This window comes from Arvicola amphibius, chromosome X, assembly GCF_903992535.2.
Source record: "Arvicola amphibius chromosome X, mArvAmp1.2, whole genome shotgun sequence".
NCBI classification, from domain to species: Eukaryota; Metazoa; Chordata; class Mammalia; order Rodentia; family Cricetidae; genus Arvicola; species Arvicola amphibius.
This window is the reverse complement of record NC_052065.1, coordinates 5,551,700-5,571,076: the sequence shown is the minus strand read 5'-3', so window position 1 is coordinate 5,571,076 and position 19,377 is coordinate 5,551,700. Positions and strand designations below refer to the sequence as shown.

Here is a 19,377-nt window from a genome sequence, read left to right as displayed (position 1 = left end):
ATGCTGGCTGTCTTACTTAATCACTCTTCACCACATTTCTTGAGACAGAACCTCTCACCAAACCTGGCGCTCACCAATACGGCTAGTAGCTAGAGCTGGCCAACTGAGCCTCCTGTTCCCACTTCCAGTGCTGGGTTGTTCCAGGGGGTTCCCTGGGAGTACATAGCCTGCCAAAGCAAGTAGTAGGGAGTAAATCTCTCCAGTGAAGTGGTCCTCCAGCACCCGGTGAAGGAGGGCTAGCCCGACAGCAAAGCTATAGCGATGTTGAAGCCCTTGCCGAAAGCATTTGGTTACAGGTTCAAATAGTTGATAACAGATCAGAGAGGCACCCTTACAGCTGGGAACAGGGGGCAGAGGTGAAATGGTGCAGCATGCAGAATGGAATAGGAGAGGGGTGCCAAAACTAGGGGAGAAGATGCGCTCACCATGGGATGAAGATGGGCTCACTAGGGGAGAAGATGGGCTCACCTTGGGTTCACCATGGGATGGATTCAGCATGCAGAGATGGCTAAGTTCACACCAGGAAACTTCTGTTTCTATTGCAGGGGCCTGAGGCCATACTATATGGTCCATGCTAACAATATACTCATCCCTTCATAGATTGAGGGGGTGGAGAGGATCAAGAGACCCTCACCCAAGATTCCAATTATTTCCTCATGTGCCTCCCAGGCCACTGTATGTTAGTTAGCCCTAATAATATGTGACCTCATGGTCCTTGGGAGGTGCTACAGCAGCAGTTCTCAACCTGTGGATTTTGACACTTTGGGGAAGAACGACCCTTTCACGGGAGTCTCCTAAGACCATCAGAAATTTCAGTTATTTATATTACGATTCACGACAGTAACAAAATTACAGTTACAAGGAAGCAATGAAAATAGTTTTATGGTTGGGGTCACCACAACATGAGGAACTGTATTAAAGGGTCGCAGTATTTGGAGGGGTGAGAACCATTGCTCTAGAGTGTGTAGAGGGTAGAAGATTAATTGAGGAGGGCTCCATTTTTACAGCTATGGAAGGTGAGATATAGTAGTGATATTTCATTTGAATTTTAATAAATAAAGACTGCCTGAAGATCAGAGAGTAAAACAGCCAGACTGATTACCCTGACAGAGCAGGCAATGGTGGCACACACCTTTAATCCCAGTAGCCACACTAGTTTGCCATAGAAACTGGGTGGTGGTAGTGCACATCTTTAATCCCAGCACTAGTGAAGAATATAAAACTAGAGGAGACAGCTCTCACACACAGTCTCATTCTGAGATTCCTGGAGGTAGGATCCCCATCTCAGACCGAAGTAGAGGTAAGAGCCAATGACTGGCTGTTTTGCTTTTTTGACCTTTATGTGGAACCCCAATTCTGTCTCTGGGTTTTTATTAATCGTGCTACAAGATATTTTGGTGGTATGGCTGCTGTGGGGTTGCTCATGCTCCTATAAGTAAACCATCACCCATGCTGTGTAAGCCAAATAAACTCATTGGTCCCATGTTAGACTTTGGCAGAATCATATTCTGGTCTGTCTTTGGTGATCTATCTGGGGGAGGACAGATTTGTTCACGTCATACCCAGGGGAAATTTCATGTAATGGGCGCTAATAAATTATATTCTTAAGATGACTTGGAAGCATGGTGCCCATTGACTATTATTTGGGCTGCCAGGAAGACAGGGCCTTACCCTCAAAGTCTACCTCGTTCCTAGGAAAAATATGCTCGATATTCTGTTGAGGTAAGAAGGAGCAGATGAATGAATGAACTATCTGAAAGAAAACGCCTACTCTGGGAGTATAGCTTCTAAACGTGGCTCTTAGTGGGACACAACATGGCAGCTGCAGGGCAGAAGGCAGCGTTCTGTGCCATGGCAGCAGGGAAAGTGCTTGGCTGACTCACTTAGCTCTATTGGCTGAGGTTTGTACTAAAAAGACCTAGGCATGTTGGAGCCTGGCCACACTCAGCAAGCATCTCCACGACAGATGGCCAAGAAGTCTGCCTCGTTTCTGTCACTCATCAGTAAGAGGAGGGTCAGAGTCCCTCAGGGGAACCACTTTTAGCCTCTTAATGCACATTTCAGCCAAGTTTAATTTTTACAGTTTTAGCTTATACAGAACATTCTTTTAAACACTAACCAAACTAAACTGCCATGAAGAAAGATACCCCAATGATGAGGTTACTTGCTGCCCTTAAGGGGAACCTCAGGTTATCTTGGTATGTTTCCACAGACTGAGAACTGGCACATACTTCTACTTGCTGGCAGGGAAGGAGATACACTGTTCAATATTGTCACATAAAATTTCAGTGGCCCAGGGCATGCTCCTCATGACTGTGGCCATGGTAGCAGTGATTAAGGAAGAATTTCCATGACTAACTCATTGTGGTGTGAAGAAAATGTCCTAATTTTCATGGCGGTTTTGAAGTGAATCAGGCTGAAACTTGATATGTGCTTTCTCAGCCTGGCTGGGAAATTTTTCCTCCTAATGAAAAGGGTTTTAATGCCCATAAGCTAGTCCAAGCTGGCTATCACTGAGTCCCCCCCCTCTGTCTCTCTCTCTGTCTCTCTGTCTCTGTCTCTCTCTCTCTCTCTCTCTCTCGATTCAGAAGAATGAGAGGTTCTTGGCTTTCGTGACAACTGCAAGAGGAACCCTCTGTGGACATATGGGGGTGATTCATGTTGGACACAATGGAGTCGGCTTGGAAAGGGCTGAGCCTCTTCATGGCACCAGGAACTGTCCATTCTCCATAAACTCCAGTCATGCCCTATTTAGCTCAATTAGAACATGTAGCCTCACTTTTCCATGGATGAGAGGAATGGTCCCAGTGACCACAGGTGACCTAAAGCACATCCACTGGAAAATACAGAGGAAAAATAGTCCAAAGTTGCAAATAGGCCAGCTGTCACTGAAAGAGCTGTGCAGGCTCGTGCACGGGCTCTGGTTATTCACTATTGCTGATTGCTCCACACTTGAGAATGGACACATCATCATCCCCCAGTTATCTCCAGAAGCCATCTTGTCTATGTACCCCCCCCCCCCCTTATCATTAAGGCTGCTACAGAATCTGGCCTGGAATCCGGGTCCTCTGCCATTCAACAGATTACCACTAGAGAGAAATGTACAAAGAGCCTGAGATTATCTGTCTAGCTAACTCCTTCTGTGTTCTGGAAGACCAACACCATGACTTGCACTCCAGGGCTTGGGTTGGCTGCTCTCCCACTTATACATGACTCCCACCTCGGCATTCGCCACCCTGTATTGATATTCCATGTTGACTTATCTGCCTCATTCACCATCCCAGGAAGAAGCTGTGGCTTTGATCTGTTTTCCCAGGCCTACCGTCATTCCTGGCTCGTGAATGAGTACTCAAAAGTGGTTGTTTAACAGAGTAACAAACAATCTTGCTAGCCTTGTTTTCCAGACAGAGAAGGGAGGAAGAGAAGGGGATGAATTACGTGAATCATCAGCTTCTTAGGACTATTCTTCCATGATGCGAGGCTGTGTGATTTAAAGCCCACAGGTGGAATTTTGTTTTCATGTGCTATTAATGAATTTGCAAGATTTGAGAACAGGGATCTAGGAGCAAGGTTGGCAGTCCAAACTTGCTTCTTTTGTTTTATAAGGCTTAAATGGGAAAACTCCAAGACCACAGGGCTGCAGACACTTTCTTTGCAATGAAGCAACATCAAAAGCCACGGTGGGAAGAAGGAACGCTCACCCCACACATCAGCACATCAGCCATTCGATGGCTGTGGAAAATCTTCTGTGCAAATTGCAAACAGGGGCCCATTTTTAGAACTCAAATAAAAACCTGTGGCAGCAGAGTCACCAATGGAAAAAGGAGCAGTGATTAGCACCTGCATCTCCAGAACCCATAAAGAGAGAACAGATTAGCCGCTTTGTTTACATTCATAATCTAGGTGTGAGGTTCACATGGCACAGCCGCCAAGAGGATACATGTTTTAAACACATTTGCCAATACTCCACCAAAACCATGGTTCATGCACAAACCCATTTTATCCTCAGGCTATGCACCCCTTCGGATATGCTTATGCAAAATGAAAGCCAGAATCAGTCCCTGCCAACCTACAAACCCACAACAAGGAGGTAGAAGGTAGGGGTGCCTCAAGCCAAATAAATGCTCCATACAATCTGAAAGCTGAGTGACACCTCTTCCCTGCTTGCTTCTACATGCATCTATAGCTTAATGGCTTCCGTGGATGTCACAAAGGTTATGATAGAAGTCTGTTTGCAGAGTTAGACTACTTTGAAGCTACGGGGTATGCCCCCAAATTTGTACCGTGGAGGATGAAGACGGTCTCTACAGGCAGCAAAGGCAGAGGCAGTTAATGCCTCAGGCTGGATGTAGAATAGGAATACCCCGTCTATAAGAGAAAAGTGATCAAAATACCTGGAAGGGAATTTTGGGTCTCTTTGCAAATCCAACATGGCAAGCATGTGACCCTTTTCCAAGCTCAGTAAAGAAAGTAAAACCAATATCCTAAAAGCAATTAAAACAACAACAACAACAACAACAACAACAGCAATAAAGAGATGGGCTGCCAAAGCCAGGACTGCCCTGTCGGGGCTGCACAGATAGAGTGAGTACATGGCTTCTAACGTGACCCATTAACAGTGAGATCTGTAAGTGAAACCAGTTAGCTAAAAGCCCTTTAAAGGACCAAGGTGGTGCACACCTTTAATCCCAGCACTTGGGAGACAGAGGAAGGTGGATCTCTGTGAGTTCAAGGCCAGTCTGGTCTACAGAGTGAGTTCCAGGATAGCCAGAGCTACATAGAGAGAAACCTTATGTTGAAAAACAAAACAAAAAACAAAAACAAAAAAGGATCCAGCCCATCAGTAGTCCCTGTCCTGTAGGACCCAAAGATGGCTTTTGAAAGGGGTGCTGGTGTTCAGGCTGGCCTGGTTCACCTCATGACACCCCTATACTTTGAGCTAGAAGGGGTGGCACTCAGGACAGGCTTGAGGTGCTGAAGGGAGAAGGCCTCTTCTGAATTAACCCGTCAGAAGCACCAGGTAACAGTTAAAATGCTTACAAGGCCTGTGTGGATAAAGAGGCAATCCAGCAGAAGTATGTGGTGCAGCCTCATTTGCTTTGTGGGATAAAATCTCTGACCCTCAGACCAACCTCTTGTCTTTTTGGCACACATTTGAGAAACGCAGAGTGTTTCTAAATTACCCACAATAGCAATTTATGTTTGATCTTGACTTGTGTCCCTGAATGGAAGCCAGAGTGACATGTGAACGCACGTGCACCCCATACTGTCCCACATATTTACCTGAGTGAAAACTACAAATGAGCCTGCCACTCTTTGGCTTGGGTTATAGAAAGCATATCCCTGGTTCCAAAGGCTGTCTGAAGGTTATTGGCAAGGTGTCAGTACGAGCAAGCTGTACCCCTCAGATGAAAGATCTTATGTCTGAGCAACTAACCCCGAGAGAGCTGAGAGGTGCGGTTCAATGTTCACACACAATGCTCTGCCAGGAGACTACCTAGAAGTCTCCATGGAGTCAACTCCAAGTCAGTCATGGAGTTCTCTATGGCAGGACAATGTTACCCACAAAACTGGAGTAATTCCTTGATGACCGGAAATATCGCAAAGACTAATAACTGGCTCTCTAGTTCTGAAAGAATCATAATGTGAACTTTTATAATAGAACGTTTTTAGTAGAAAGAGGACTGAAAAACCAATAGTCCAAAGCCAGATAATCTAAGTCTTTTCTCAGAATTTGCCTGTGAAACCCTTAAAAATGATTTCCTATAGAAAAAGTTAGAGGATTCGAAATGAAGCAATTTAATAACTTGTTAACCACAGACACAAAAAGATGTATGCTAATGATCACTCGCCATTAATTGCTTCATGTATGTCTTACATAGTTTTACTATACAGAGAGTTAGAATTTAGTACTGATCAAATTTCATGTCTATTTTATTGAATAATTTAGACGGTAGCTAGTAAATCAACTGACAATAATCTCTGATCTCAAAAATAGGATTTTCTTTCTATGCAAAAGCCAGGCTTAACTTGTATCACTTTTTCTACAGTAAATAACTTGCCACAAGCCTGATAAAGAGAATACATGGGCTCTCCCTCTCTTTCTCTTTCTCCCTCTCTCCCCCCTCCCTTCCTTCCTCCCTCTTTCCTCCCCAGCTTCCTTCCTCCAATAATTTGCCACAAGCCTGAGAAAAAGAATGCATGGGATCTCTCTCTCTCTTGTCTCTCTTTCCCTCCCCCTCCATCCCTTATCCCCATCTTCCTCCCTTTTTCCCTCCCCTCTTATCCCCATCTCCCCCTCTCTTTCCCTCATAACACCACTGGTTGATGTTTAAATTCATTATTTCCAATATATTTATTTACTTCTTTATGTATACAGCCACTGGCTTCCAAAAGCTCTGAAATTGCTTTTAAAATACATTTTATGGAGATTCTCATGAAAATTAGCAAACTCCAAGAAATGCAAGGCTGTATCTGAGGGGTGTGTGCATGTGTGCATTTGCACACGTGCATGTGCATCCTGTTCCCAGTTCAGATTCTTCAGCTGACATCCATGATGCTGATATCTAAGGCTGAATCTTTTGTGGTCATTTATGTGGCTGTCCTACACACTGTAGGATGTCATTGTCATTCCTGGCCTTTACTCACTACAAGTTAATAGCACCCCATTCCTGTGACATGATGAACAAAGATGTCTCCAGACATCACTACCACATGTCCTTTGGGGACACAGTTGTGATAGTTGGTCATTTCTTGGAAGTTTGGGCTCCCAGTATAGGGAGAATGCCATTCAACTCTGCTTCTTCTTAGGCAGCTGGTTAGTTTTCCCAAAATACCTGGCCATCTTTATTCCCTATTCCTTTGCTCTAAAACTACATGTCACCATATTCGTCCCTCCCAGGGATGTTGCTGAGAAAAACATGGAAGCATGTGGGAGGCACCCAGCACTTGCCAGTTCCTTCTCTCCTCACTTGTTCCCGCTGCTGTGATTTCAACACTAGGAAACAGGGATCCTGGGAGAAGGGAGAGCACAGCCGAAAAGGTCTGTGCTCCACCTGTACTGGGGGAATGACTGTAGCAACATGTGGTCATGCCATCCAAACACATATATACTTATATTATTCTAGAGGCAACCATCTGCAACTGTGCCTTAGAGGGGAATGAGGGACAGCAAGGACATGCTTTATTTCACATGAAAAAATGCACATATTTTACAGCCTAAGAGGAGACTTCAAGAGAGTCCAAAAACATAGTTCTCTGTGTAAAGGATTGGTTAGCACTTAAGTCAGAGGCACTAGGGCAGCAGTATTGTTGGTGCTGCTCTACATAGTCACACTTATTTTAAAAAGCATGGGAGAGACATTTCTAACCCCATACTTACACATGAGTACTATTTACAGTTTTTTTGTGTGTTTGTCTGTGTTCAGGCACACATGTGTGAGGAGGCCAGAGGACAAGCTTGAAATCTTGGGTGTTATTCTTGGGATCGGCCTAGCTTTTGATGTTTTTGATAAATGGACTCTTTCTGGCCTGGAACTCACTGAAAAGCCTAGGCTGGATGGCCAGCAAACCATGGAGATCCATCCACCTGTCTCCATCTCCTCCATGCCGAGATTACAAACACATGGCACCACACCAACATTTTAAATACATGGGTCCTGCAGATTAAACTCGGGTCCTCTCACTGATCTAGCTCTCAAACCTCATGTTTATACCACCCTTTTTTTTTAAAAAAAAAAAAATGGGATTTTAATGTGAATGTTTGGGAAAAATTTCAGTTCACTATTCTTAACAGCTTTATTGGGGTATAAATTATAAGCCATAAAGGCATATTAAGTATTATGACAATAATTTTTAGTAAATTTACAGAGCTATATAACACAATGATTGAGTTTCTAAACCTTCCCAACTGATCCCCAGATTGACTGGCTCTTAAATACCCTAACACATAGGGAAGCACTTTTCCATTCTCTGGTCCAAAGGACGCACAGTCCTCAGGCATCACTGAGTGGTGAATCCATGAGCAAATTGAGGATAAATTTAAGTTAGCCTTCACATCCTTTTAATCAAGTCTGCTGACTTTAAAGTCAGCAACTCTTGGCCCCCAAATTGACTACAGTGTGATGTGTTTCACATTGAAGACCGAGAGGAAAATTTCACCTTCCTTAAGTGAAGAGGGTAGTGGTAGCATAAAGAGGTGGCAACAGGACGCTTAAGTGGATTTGAACAGAAAGGAACAAAAGCAAAGATGTCAAGTAACTTTCTCCAAGTCAATTAGCAGAAGATAGGTGGCTTAGATCATAAGTTGCTTCCCATCTGGAGGCCCGCTGTTATGTGCTTCCGAAGGAAAAGAACTGAAAACCTCTTGATTGTATTAAAGTGTAACAACAAATCTCACCATGCGAGGGGAGCTACAATATAAGGGATAATAGAAGAAAATGTTATGGCACTTAACTTCATGGCCTCTAATCTCCCATTCAGTCAGAACAGAGATTCTTCCATTACCAAGAGAGAACTGGACAATTTAATTTTTGTTTCTATTCATGCACAGGCCTGTGTTGGAGCTCTTCCATATCTTCTATTATGCTACTTGAAAATGGTTGCATAGTTTGATACAAACAATATCTCAATCTGACATCAACAGCTTAGTTTTGAACCAATTGATTTCATTCTAAATTATCTTTGGCTGACAGATGCTGAGAGCTACCCACACAAGATCTGAAAAAGCCATGTTCTCTAATTTAATATTATAATAATTTTAAATTACAGCTTTATTAAGAGGAAACACAGATTTATTTATAGAGAACACTGATGGTTTCTAATGACGATCAGGGCTGCATTATGCTATTCACTGCAGCCCACATTCGGACAGCTTCAATTGTCTGAATCACTAACAAAAACATTCTGGTACAAATACTGTCCTCCTTGATTCAAAGCAGTGAAATCCTACAAAAGCGGCCCTGGAAAGAGCCAACCCCTGCCCTGAAATATCCTTTTCTCCTTGACCAACCCACATGAAAATGGCATTCCTGCCTTTGGGTTTAAAGACATTCTACCTCAAATAATTGCTTTTCCCTTGGCTTCTGAGACGCTGCAAGATTCTTTTTTTTTCTCCTTGTATGTGTATGATTTTGTGGAGGTTTGGTCTTCACCCCAAGGTGCATCTTAAATCTCTTTGTGTTGTGTCAGGGTGGTATGTGTGTGTGTACTATGTATGTACATGCGCGTGCACACACACGCACATGAGTATTCAGATGGTTGCTCAAATTGCATGTCTTGGTACACATGTGAAGGTCACAGGACAACCTTGGGCATTGGTCCTTGCCTTCTACCTTGATTGAGGGAGGATCTCCAGTAGATCTCCACTGTATCTGCAAGAGCAGCTTCAGCTTCAGGGATCCTCCTATTTTTACCTCCCATCTTGCTGGGGGAGCACTAGGATTGCAGACGCTTGCTACTATGTTCATTCTATGGGTTCACTCAGGTCTTTACCCAGAGACATTTCTCCAGGACCCCCTTTAAATCTTTTCTATCCCTCCCAATTCTTTATGATAAATTTAGACCTGACCTTCTTAACCCAGAAGATACCTCTAAGCAAACAATGTTAATATAAACATTTCTATCTTTTTGCAGTCCACCAAGTATTTTGATATAATTCTGGAGCACCAGGTAAGGAAGTCAGTGGAGATGCTCAGTAAGGGAAGCCACTCAGGCCAGCAGCAGCAGATCTGGCACTCCAAGGCAAGATTAGAGCCACCAATCCTGCATTCTCCTCCCCTGACAGTGCTTATGGGGAACTCTTAACTTCTGCCTCCAATCCCTGCCTGCCTCTAAATCCTTCGACTTCATTTTCAGATCCTTCCCAGCACTGACACAGGATGTCTGGACAAATATCTAAGTCAGTGTGCTTAAGTAAACCCATTTAACTTATTGGCATCTAGCTTTCTTTTATCTAATTTATTTATATAAATCAGCATTTAGTATACAAATTTTGAGGTTTGATACATCCCTTCAATGTTCTCATCAGTGGCTTCTACTGTCTCTAGAATAATACAAATCCACCACCCCTAAACTCAGCTTGATCCCTACTTACATTTCCAAGTCACTTTCTCTTCTCAGCATAAACTTCCTACTGCAGCCAGACTGGTCTATCTATGCCAAGATTTCAGAACTTCTCCATGGCATTTCCCTGCCTGCTCCCAACTCTGGCTAAGAAAATCCAAGATACAGCTAAGTCTCTGCTCTTTTGTGGAGCATGTTCCAGCACCCTGGCACTCAGGAACATCCCGATCAGCATTATGTCCTACTACTTAGGTGCCACATCCTCACATCTCCAGAGTCATTTGTTAGCTTGTATCTTATGGATCCAAAGAGGCAGACCTGTGTGTGAGAGTGTTTGGGTAGTGGGTGCTCCAGTATCTCTTGGCTGATGATATAGCTGCCCCTTAGCATTTCTTGAAATTCAAATAATCTATTAGGTTGTTAACTTGTGCAATGTTAGTCTTCTGGGATTAACGTTTTCTTGAGAAAATGAAAGAAAAACCCTCAGCACCATCTCTGTGCATCCCCAAATACATACAGCTGGGACTTAGTTTCCACAGTATGAAAAGTACTTGGAGGAATTCTTCTCCCATTGATGCCACCAGTATTTGCAAACTAGTTGGTCAGACTAGAAAACACGCTGGTCATGCTTTGGCAATAGCCTTCCTAGACGACTCCAGACCCAAAGAAAACAAGAGTCAAAGGCTAGTGCTCAGACACTTAGCACTGTGTATTCTAGAGACAGAAAAACACCTCCTTTTCCTGTGTGAGGTCCCACCCATGACCTTTACTAGTATTTCACCAATCAGTTGCTCTGGCTGAAAACAGAGGCTGAACACCAAACCACAGTGGGAGAACGGTAACTTAATCTAGCTCTTCAATCAGCTCCTCTCTGTTCTGCTCCTTCCTACTCTTCCACTCAATCAAAACTTGTAGATGGCCAGTTTCAACGGTCCGGTTATGCTTCATGACTCAAAGGCTGGCTGAGGATATAAAGTAGCTTCTGGAAGCAGCACAAACATTTTCGGTATTTACAGTCACAACCAAGCACCCTGCACACAAGGCTTCACAAGGTCAGGCCAGAGACTCCTGGTCAGCACTTTGCAAAGATGGGATTCTATTAGCAGATTCTGAAGAAAACAGCATCCAATCTTTGGGGGAACATCAGGCAGATAAGAAGAGTGCTCATGCCAAGCATTCTACTACACCTGTAAGGCCTGCCAACGCTTGGGCATTTGTTTCTAAATTAAGTGGCCAACACAGATGATTCTGGAAATCTATTTTCTGTGTCAAATCAGTCCCACTAATGACTGCCAGATGTTGGGGGTGAGAGACCTGGAGGAAGGTAGGTGTGGTTAGAAATGAGCAACACAGCCTGACACGGTGGTATATGCCTGTAAGCCTAGGATTGGCGAAGTGAAGGCAGGAGTATGTTGAGTTTGACACCAGTGTGGAATATATATTGCCATAAGTTCTAGGCTATCCCAGTATGATGGTTAGTTTTAATTGTTTACTTGACAACATTTAGAATCTCCTGGGAAGAGTGTCTCAGTGAGGTATTGTTTAGATCAGGTTGTCTTGTGGGCATGTCGATGGGGGTATTATCTTGATAACTGAGGTGGAAAACTCCCCCACACCCACTGTGGGTGGCAGCAATCCCTAGGCAAGGAGATCCTGAACTGTATTATCATGGAGAATACAAGATGAGTGTAAGTAAGCCTACATTTATTCTCTCTGCTCTTGAGAGTGGATATGATTAGCGGCTTCATGTCCCTTGCTGCCTTGGCTTCCCAAAATGATGGACTGTAGCCTGGCATTGTGACCTAAAAATAAACCCTTCTCCCTTAAGTAGTTTTTTGCCAGGGTATTTTATCATAGCGACTAGAAAGGAAACTAGGACACCTGAACTATATAAGGAGACCCAACCTAAAAAGAAAAGCAAAAGAAAACAAACACCAAAAATGCTGAAACAAACCAACAACAACAACAACAACAACAACAAAAGACAGAGGAAAGAAAAAAGAAGTGTGTAAGATGGGAAATCCTGGTAGAGACAGAGGCATTATGAACCCTGACTAGGTTAGCAGCTACACACAGAATAAAATTGCAGAGAAACATACATACCGATACCAGGAAAACTGGGAAAATCTGAATGATACTAATGAGCTAACACATCAGGGGCAGTATAGCACTATAGTTTGAAGACATGCTAGCATGGGATGAGGAGGAGGAAAATATGTATCATTTCTAAAATCTCTCTGTGAAGCTATAATGATCTCCCAAGCAAACATTAATAAGGGCAATTTTGAAATGTAGACTTCTAAAATAGAATGCAGGAGGATGCTACCTTATAACAATAAATACAAATAAAAAGACGCTGCACTTAAAAAAAGATCTGGACTTGAGACTTGGCATCGTTAAAATTGTTGTTTACCAGATCACACAGCCAGTCACCTCACATCCATCCAGATAGAGCCCAAAAGGACTTCAACTTTCGTTTATTCCGAGTGACCTTAGCCCCTTCCCATTTATCACACTGCACTGGTTTGACCTTGGGAAAGCAAATTCCTCGTTTGTGCTAAGTGGTAATTACCATACACAAAAAAGAACTCATTTTAACATCAAAGTCAAAGTACTTAGTGCCACTTCTACAGTAAACCCTGACATTTTGCATTTGCACCCTTTTCTAGACTGGATAAACATGAACTAAGTAAGTGCCTATTTCGACAAAAACGTTCATTCATCATTTCACTAGAACTTACAAGGCATTTTGCTAAGGCCAGGGAGGCTAAAAACCCCTGGTGTTTTGTATTCAGGTAGAAATTGCCATCACTTACTTTCCTTGTGAAGCAGGGACACCTAAACCCCAGCAAAGGCTGACAGCCTAGCATTTCAGGGGTCACGACAGAGCCCATGCCATTGCTTGAAGCGGCAAGCTAGGCCCTGCAGTTCTTTTCTAAGTCTGCAAAGAGAAGCAGAACAATGTCTTCACTCACCAATGTCATTGCTGCGGTCCGAGAGGTCCTTGTCCAGGATGCCAGAGAGTGCGCTGCCCGCCAAGTCAATCTTTGCACTGTCGCCCCTACATTAAAAACACAAGTCCAGACATTTAATAATCAGTGTGCCCTTGTCATTCTGTCCACATTCTGGCTGCACACACATTACAGAGGGTGCTGTGTGTGTGTGTGTGTGTGTGTGTGTGTGTGTGGCGAATGGCACTGTTACCTGCAAAAGGAGCCAAAGGGAAGTAGTGAGAGCCAATGGACTGTCCGGCCACACGGGCTGTGGTATAAACTGGCCAGCAGACTGGATGGCCCTCTGTTCTGTGCATATTTTCTAAGATGGCTATTTTAATAATGACCCTTTGCCAATGTACTTCTAGCCACAAACCCTCCCGCTGTCTCCACAGGATGCGACACAGGCTTGTTCCTGCCCCATGGCCAAATAAGCACTGGCAAACTGGCGGCTTCCCTTTTAAGGAACACAGAATTTAGCCAATGCTTCTTGTCAAAGGTCAGCTACTTTTAACCTTGAGAAAAGGGTTCTCTGGCCTGGGGCTGGAGGCATCGGCCAGGCTGTTGACAAGCATAAGGTGTCAAGTTGAGGTCTGGCAGCCTGAAGGCTGGCACTGGGGTACAAGTCTATAAAATTAGATTGCTTCTGAGTGGTCATGCCCTACCCCCACTCTGACACGAGTGACTTCTCTCAGAATCTGGGCTGGAAGAAACCCACATGTGGGATGGGAATACGTCTCCAAGATAAGGAAAGACACAGTTTCTTTGTAGACTAGCCTGAGATTCCCTCCATATCCCTCCAAAAAGGCAGCTCTTTGGCCCTATTCAGGAGATGAGCCCCAAATAAAGTTATCCGAGGACTGATCCTCACCATGAAATGTTGAAATAATTGTTCCTGCCAAAGCAATAGAAATAGTCGATCTCACAGCCTTTGCAAGTTACCAGGCCTGAAGTCAGAATATACCAGGAACAGACTCACTCCCCCAAACATCTGTCTGATGGGAGTATGGAGAGGGCCAAGGTGGGAAGTACCTCCTCAGGACAGACACATAGACCACAGGTCCACAAGGCATGATGACTACATGCCACAGTCCTGAGTAGGGCTGGGGAATTCAGGGCACATGGAACATGGAGCATTATAATTGGGCATTGGGGGAAATAAAAAGACATACCTATAAGAGGCAGGCCTGTGCCCTGGGGAAATGGCTCGGTGAATTAAAGCTCTTATCACACAAGCAGGAGGGCTTGAGTTCAAAATTTACAAACCCACATAAAGCCCGGTCCAGTAGTACACATCTGTAATTGCAATGCCCCTAAGGTAGAGATTGAGACAGAAGAATTCCCCAGAAGTCTATGAGTCAGCTGAACTCAGGAAATACAGTGTTGCATGGCTGGAGGAAGGCATGAGAACAAGAAATCTTATCTTACACAATGTAGAAGGCAATGACTGACACCTGAGGTGGTTCTCTGAGATGTGTGCGCACGAGCACACACTTAAAAACATGAAAGAGAAAGGAAGAGAACAGGAAAAAAGGAGAAGAGGGTAGGATTGAGCAGAGAAGCAAGTGTACATGAGGTGACCACGGGTCCCAGCACTAAAGCTTAAAGTCCTCAGAGGAGACAAACTGGCAAGATTAGCATGGGCAAGGATGTACTGGGCTATGTGTGTATATTTGTGAGTGTGTGTGTGTATGTGTGTGTATGTAAGTTTATAAGTACAAGCTGCTTTAGTATTATTTAGATGAGTTTAGGGCTGAACTCTTGAAATCGGCTAACTTATCAGGGGCTCATCCCTGGAGGCAACTGGTTTTCCCTCTCCCAGCAATCATCTTCTAGGAATGACGCCCCATGAGAGTCCCCCCAGTTCACACTGGCATGTTAGCATGTCTGTGGTGAAGGATTCATGGAAGGAGCTAGAGCTCTCTTTTCTCAAGGAAACAGCCAACTTTAACTCTCACATACTCCTCACTAGAGGGCAAAGAGGCGAGAACTACAGGTATCTTGTTTCCCCGCTGGGCCTTCACTGAGGGTAATGTGTCACAAAGCCTGCTCTAGAATGTGCATTATGGAACTTGCTGGATCAGAGCAAGGTTGAAACAGAAGTCCAGGAAGAACATGATCTACTGTAGAGCTTGGAAGGGAAATATCTTCAGAGATGGGCCAGGCCTTTATTTACTATCTCATCCAACATTCTAAGGCTTTGGAGTCCCCAACTGGGGGCCATCTCAGACTCCCTTTCTATATAGGACAACCAAAATTTAGGGCCCTCAAGGCCACTGCTTTGGGCAGATACCAAGCCATTTGGTGTGGTAGGATGTTGTAGGGGCAGGGAGGAGGTATTTAAAAACTTCTGATTTTCTGGGCCTCCGCATCCACTCATTTGAAGGTATAGTCAACTTTTCACGAGTTCTGCTCACACAGATTCAACTAACTGTACAACTCAACAATAAAACCACAATGACCAGAGTTAGGCATTTCTCAAAAGAGGATATACACATGGACAATAGGTACATAAAAAAATGGCTCAAAATCACTAACAATCAAGGTAATGCCCCTTACATTGCTTAGAATTTCTAGTAACAAAAAGAAAAACACTTAACTGGCAATGGTAACGCATGCCTATAATTTCAGTACCTTAGAGGCGGAGGCAGGAGGATTACACACCTGAGATCAGCCAAGGGTACATAATGGAAGCAGGAGGATTACAAAAGTTAGTACAGCCTGGGCTACATAATGATGGCTCCCCGCCTCAAGAGAAAACCACAGGTGCTGGAAAGATGAAATCCCAGTAACCTGAATTCAATCCCTGGAGACCACAGAAACGTGGAAGGAAAGACCAACTCCATAAAGTTGTCCTTTGACCTCCACACACCCCACACACAAATATTTTTTTTTAAAAAAAAATAACACTGATCTCAAAGAAATAGAAAACTAAAGAATGATTACCAAAGCCCGAGGAAGGTATAGAGAAAAGAGAAATGGGATGATAATTAATAAATCAGTGGCCACAGATGGGCACAGGAATAACCTGTAATGCTCTATAGAATGACCAGAAATTGTAGCCAATGGCAATTGATTAAATATTTCAAAACTGCTAATAGGGTTTTTGAACATTCCCAACATGAAGAAAGAGGTGACAGATAAGCCAATTATCCTGATAGGATCAACATGCACTATATGTGTGTACTAAAATGTCACACTTTACCCATAAATACATACAATTAACTATTTTCCAATGAAAAACAAAAATATTTGTGCTGGGGATAGAGTGTTACAATAGAGTTCTTGCCTAGGACATGTGAAGCCCTGAGTTCAGTGGATAGTACCACAGTAAGTAGAGTTGTACTTTAAAAAAATAATAAGGGGACTGGAGAGTTAAGAGATTGTATTGCTCTCGCAGAGGACCCGAGTTCAGTTCCCGCAGCCATGCTGGGTGGCTCATAACCATCTGTGACACAAGCACCAGGGAATCTGACCCCATCTTCTAGTCTCCACCAGCACCTACACTCAAGTATGTGTGCGTGTGTGTGTGCGTGTGCATGCGTGCATGCAAGTACACATTCTTTTGTGCAGGCACACAGTTTAAAAAGGTTAAATGAAAAAGAAATGAAAATACTTAGGGGAAAGTCACATGTCAATCGTAGGTTTCTCTTGTCAGCATTCCATAAAGAGTACGGTATCTACAGTGAAACATGACTGTAAGTAATAAAGGTGAGTCAAAGTACAGGGAGCACTGGGGACACTGTATATAAATATTATACCACTGTATTGGAAGGACGAGTGTGCTTGGCTTTTGGCATCCGGGAAGGGAAGCTTCTGAAAGCCATCAAAAGGCAAGGTGGTTTGACATCCTGGTGGGTAGCTGAAGCACATCAGAGGAGCTGAGGGTGAGGAGGAGGGTTGCTTCTGAACTAATCACATGTTCTTCAAAATTTGACTGTTTCAGAACGCATGGTTTCATGATATATTTTGGCTACTCTCAATCTTAGAGCTGCTGTGTACTTCTTTGAGTTAACAGCTGAAAGTTTCTTAGCAATTGAGAGCCTATCTCAAGGGCTGGAGATGACTTCAGTGCCCGTTATTACTATATAACTCAACTATTTTATTCTTTTACAGGTCTTTGTTTTTCTTTTGGAAATAGTGTTTTAACCTTCTAGTTTATTTCATATATTTGTGGGGGGCATGTCTGCATGCATTTGAGCAGTATATGTGTTTGTGGGATGCATGTGTGTACATATGCCTATGCAGCCCGAGACTGATATTGGCTATCTTCCTCCATCACCCTCTATTTGTTGTTCTTAGACCCCACTTGAAAATATGGTCATGCAGTGTCTTTCTCTTTGTCTCAAGTTTATTTCACCTGTTATACCATGAAATTTTGAAAGTTACTTAGATCTGTGGAATATCATAGGACAAATTAATTGAGTTTTAAGACTAGGATATAGATTTTAAATGTTCATATGCTTTGAACCCACTTCTGAGCCATAGTTTGGACCATATGAAAGATATAGTCTGTAATAAATAGGTTCCATGCATTGTTGTATTATTTACAATGAAGAACGCCCCCCCTCACAAAAAAAAACCCCAAACTATTTTACATCTAGGGAAACATTTGAGTAAACCATGACATTTGATGGGCTTTTATGAGGCATTTAAATGACACTTACAAACAGGTTTCTTCCGACAAGAATGAATGCCTATATTACAATGTTAGAGAACAAAGGCAGGGTAACAATGGCACGCACAGGAATATGCATCCTCCCACATGCCTCCCTTATGTGTTAGGAAGAGGAATTCTTTTTTAAGACTAGAAGAATATTTATGGCAGTTATTCCTGGGAAGTCTGATGAGTGATTTTTCATTACCCAGGTCAGTGCCTGAAAAATACCTGTGGAATCCAGGAACACCGGCCAAATTTTTTGAAATGGGAATGCATTATACATTTGTATACTAAATGCATTTTCTCCAAGTCATAAAGTTTTATGATTGTCTATATGATAACACCTGTGTAAGATTGACAAAAACCAAGCTGAATCATACACAGGAAAAATATGGGCAAGAAATATATTTTTTAAATGTGAATAGTACTTGTCTCAGGAATAAGTTTATAGGGGGTTTTCCCTTCCATTTATTTTTTTTATATTTATTTATTTATTTATTTATTTATTTACTTATTATGTATACAATATTCTGTCTGTGTGTATGCCTGCACGCCAGAAGAGGGCACCAGACCCCATTACAGATGGTTGTGAGCCACCATGTGGTTGCTGGGAATCGAACTCAGGACCTTTGGAAGAGCAGGCAATGCTCTTAACCTCTGAGCCATCTCTCCAGCCCCCCTTCCATTTATTTTTAAAGATTTATTTTCCCTTCTATTCATGTGTATGTTTATCTGTGTGAGTGTATGCTACCTGAGTGCAGGAAACCAAAGATACCATTGGATTCCCTGGAGGTGGAGTTATAAGCAATTGTGAGCCACCTGACATGGGTGCTGGGAATTGTTCTCTGGAAAAACAGTAAGTACTCACAACTGCTGAGCCATTTCTCCAACCCCTTTTTCTTCTATTCACATTTTTCATTTATTATAGGGCTGGAGAGATGGCTCAGAACTTAGGAACACTTGTCGCTCTTGTAGAGGACCTGGGTGTAGTTCCCAGCACCCTCACAGTGGCTCACAACCATCTATAACTCCAGTTCCAAGGGATCCAGCACTACCTCTTCTGACCGCCACAAGTACCAGGCATGTACTCAGTGCACATCCATACATGCAGGCAAAACATGCACAAAAGTAAAATCAAAATAAATCTAGAAGAAATGTAGTTTCCTTTACCAATAGTGATCAAAGATTCACACATCCAGCTCACATTCTTTCCCTTTTATCCCCAACAGAATTCTCATAGTAAAAGGTGGTCCTTGCCTACTGTTTCCTACAGTAAAAGGCCTGGTTCTTGCCCAGCAAATTCTTATTAATAATTGTCTTGAACACAGATAGACAAATGGAGCCATTTCTCCTGGGAATCAGTTAAAGATATGTGAAATTATGAATCTTATACTTACAGGTGCAAGCCAGGAGTGCTACCTTTGAACTTGTTTCTAATCCTCTGTATGATCTTGTTCAGGTCACTGAATTTCTCCAGAACATGAGTACCTCCTCAGCACAATGACTGTCAAGCTAGTTTGGGTCTGATCCCCTCCAAAGGGCCTTCAAGAGCTCTTATTTTTCCTATTTTCATTGTCATTACTAAGGACCCAACAAGTTGTAAAGTGACTGTTAAGCCACAGGACGCTGAATCTTATTCAAGTTGTAGAGTTGCTTTTGTTG

At 43.1% G+C, this 19,377-nt stretch overlaps 1 protein-coding gene across 3 annotated transcripts in view; it reads right to left on the bottom strand.

Moving 5' to 3' along the window:
- Positions 1–19,377, bottom strand: part of Sh3kbp1 (SH3 domain containing kinase binding protein 1) — a 336,253-nt gene that overhangs the window by 16,550 nt on the left and 300,326 nt on the right. For all 3 annotated transcript variants that reach the window (XM_038316361.1, XM_038316363.1, XM_038316362.1), the window contains one exon: positions 13,038–13,123. In XM_038316361.1, the coding sequence (XP_038172289.1) occupies positions 13,038–13,123 (86 nt within the window). The remainder of the gene's footprint in view (positions 1–13,037; positions 13,124–19,377) is intronic.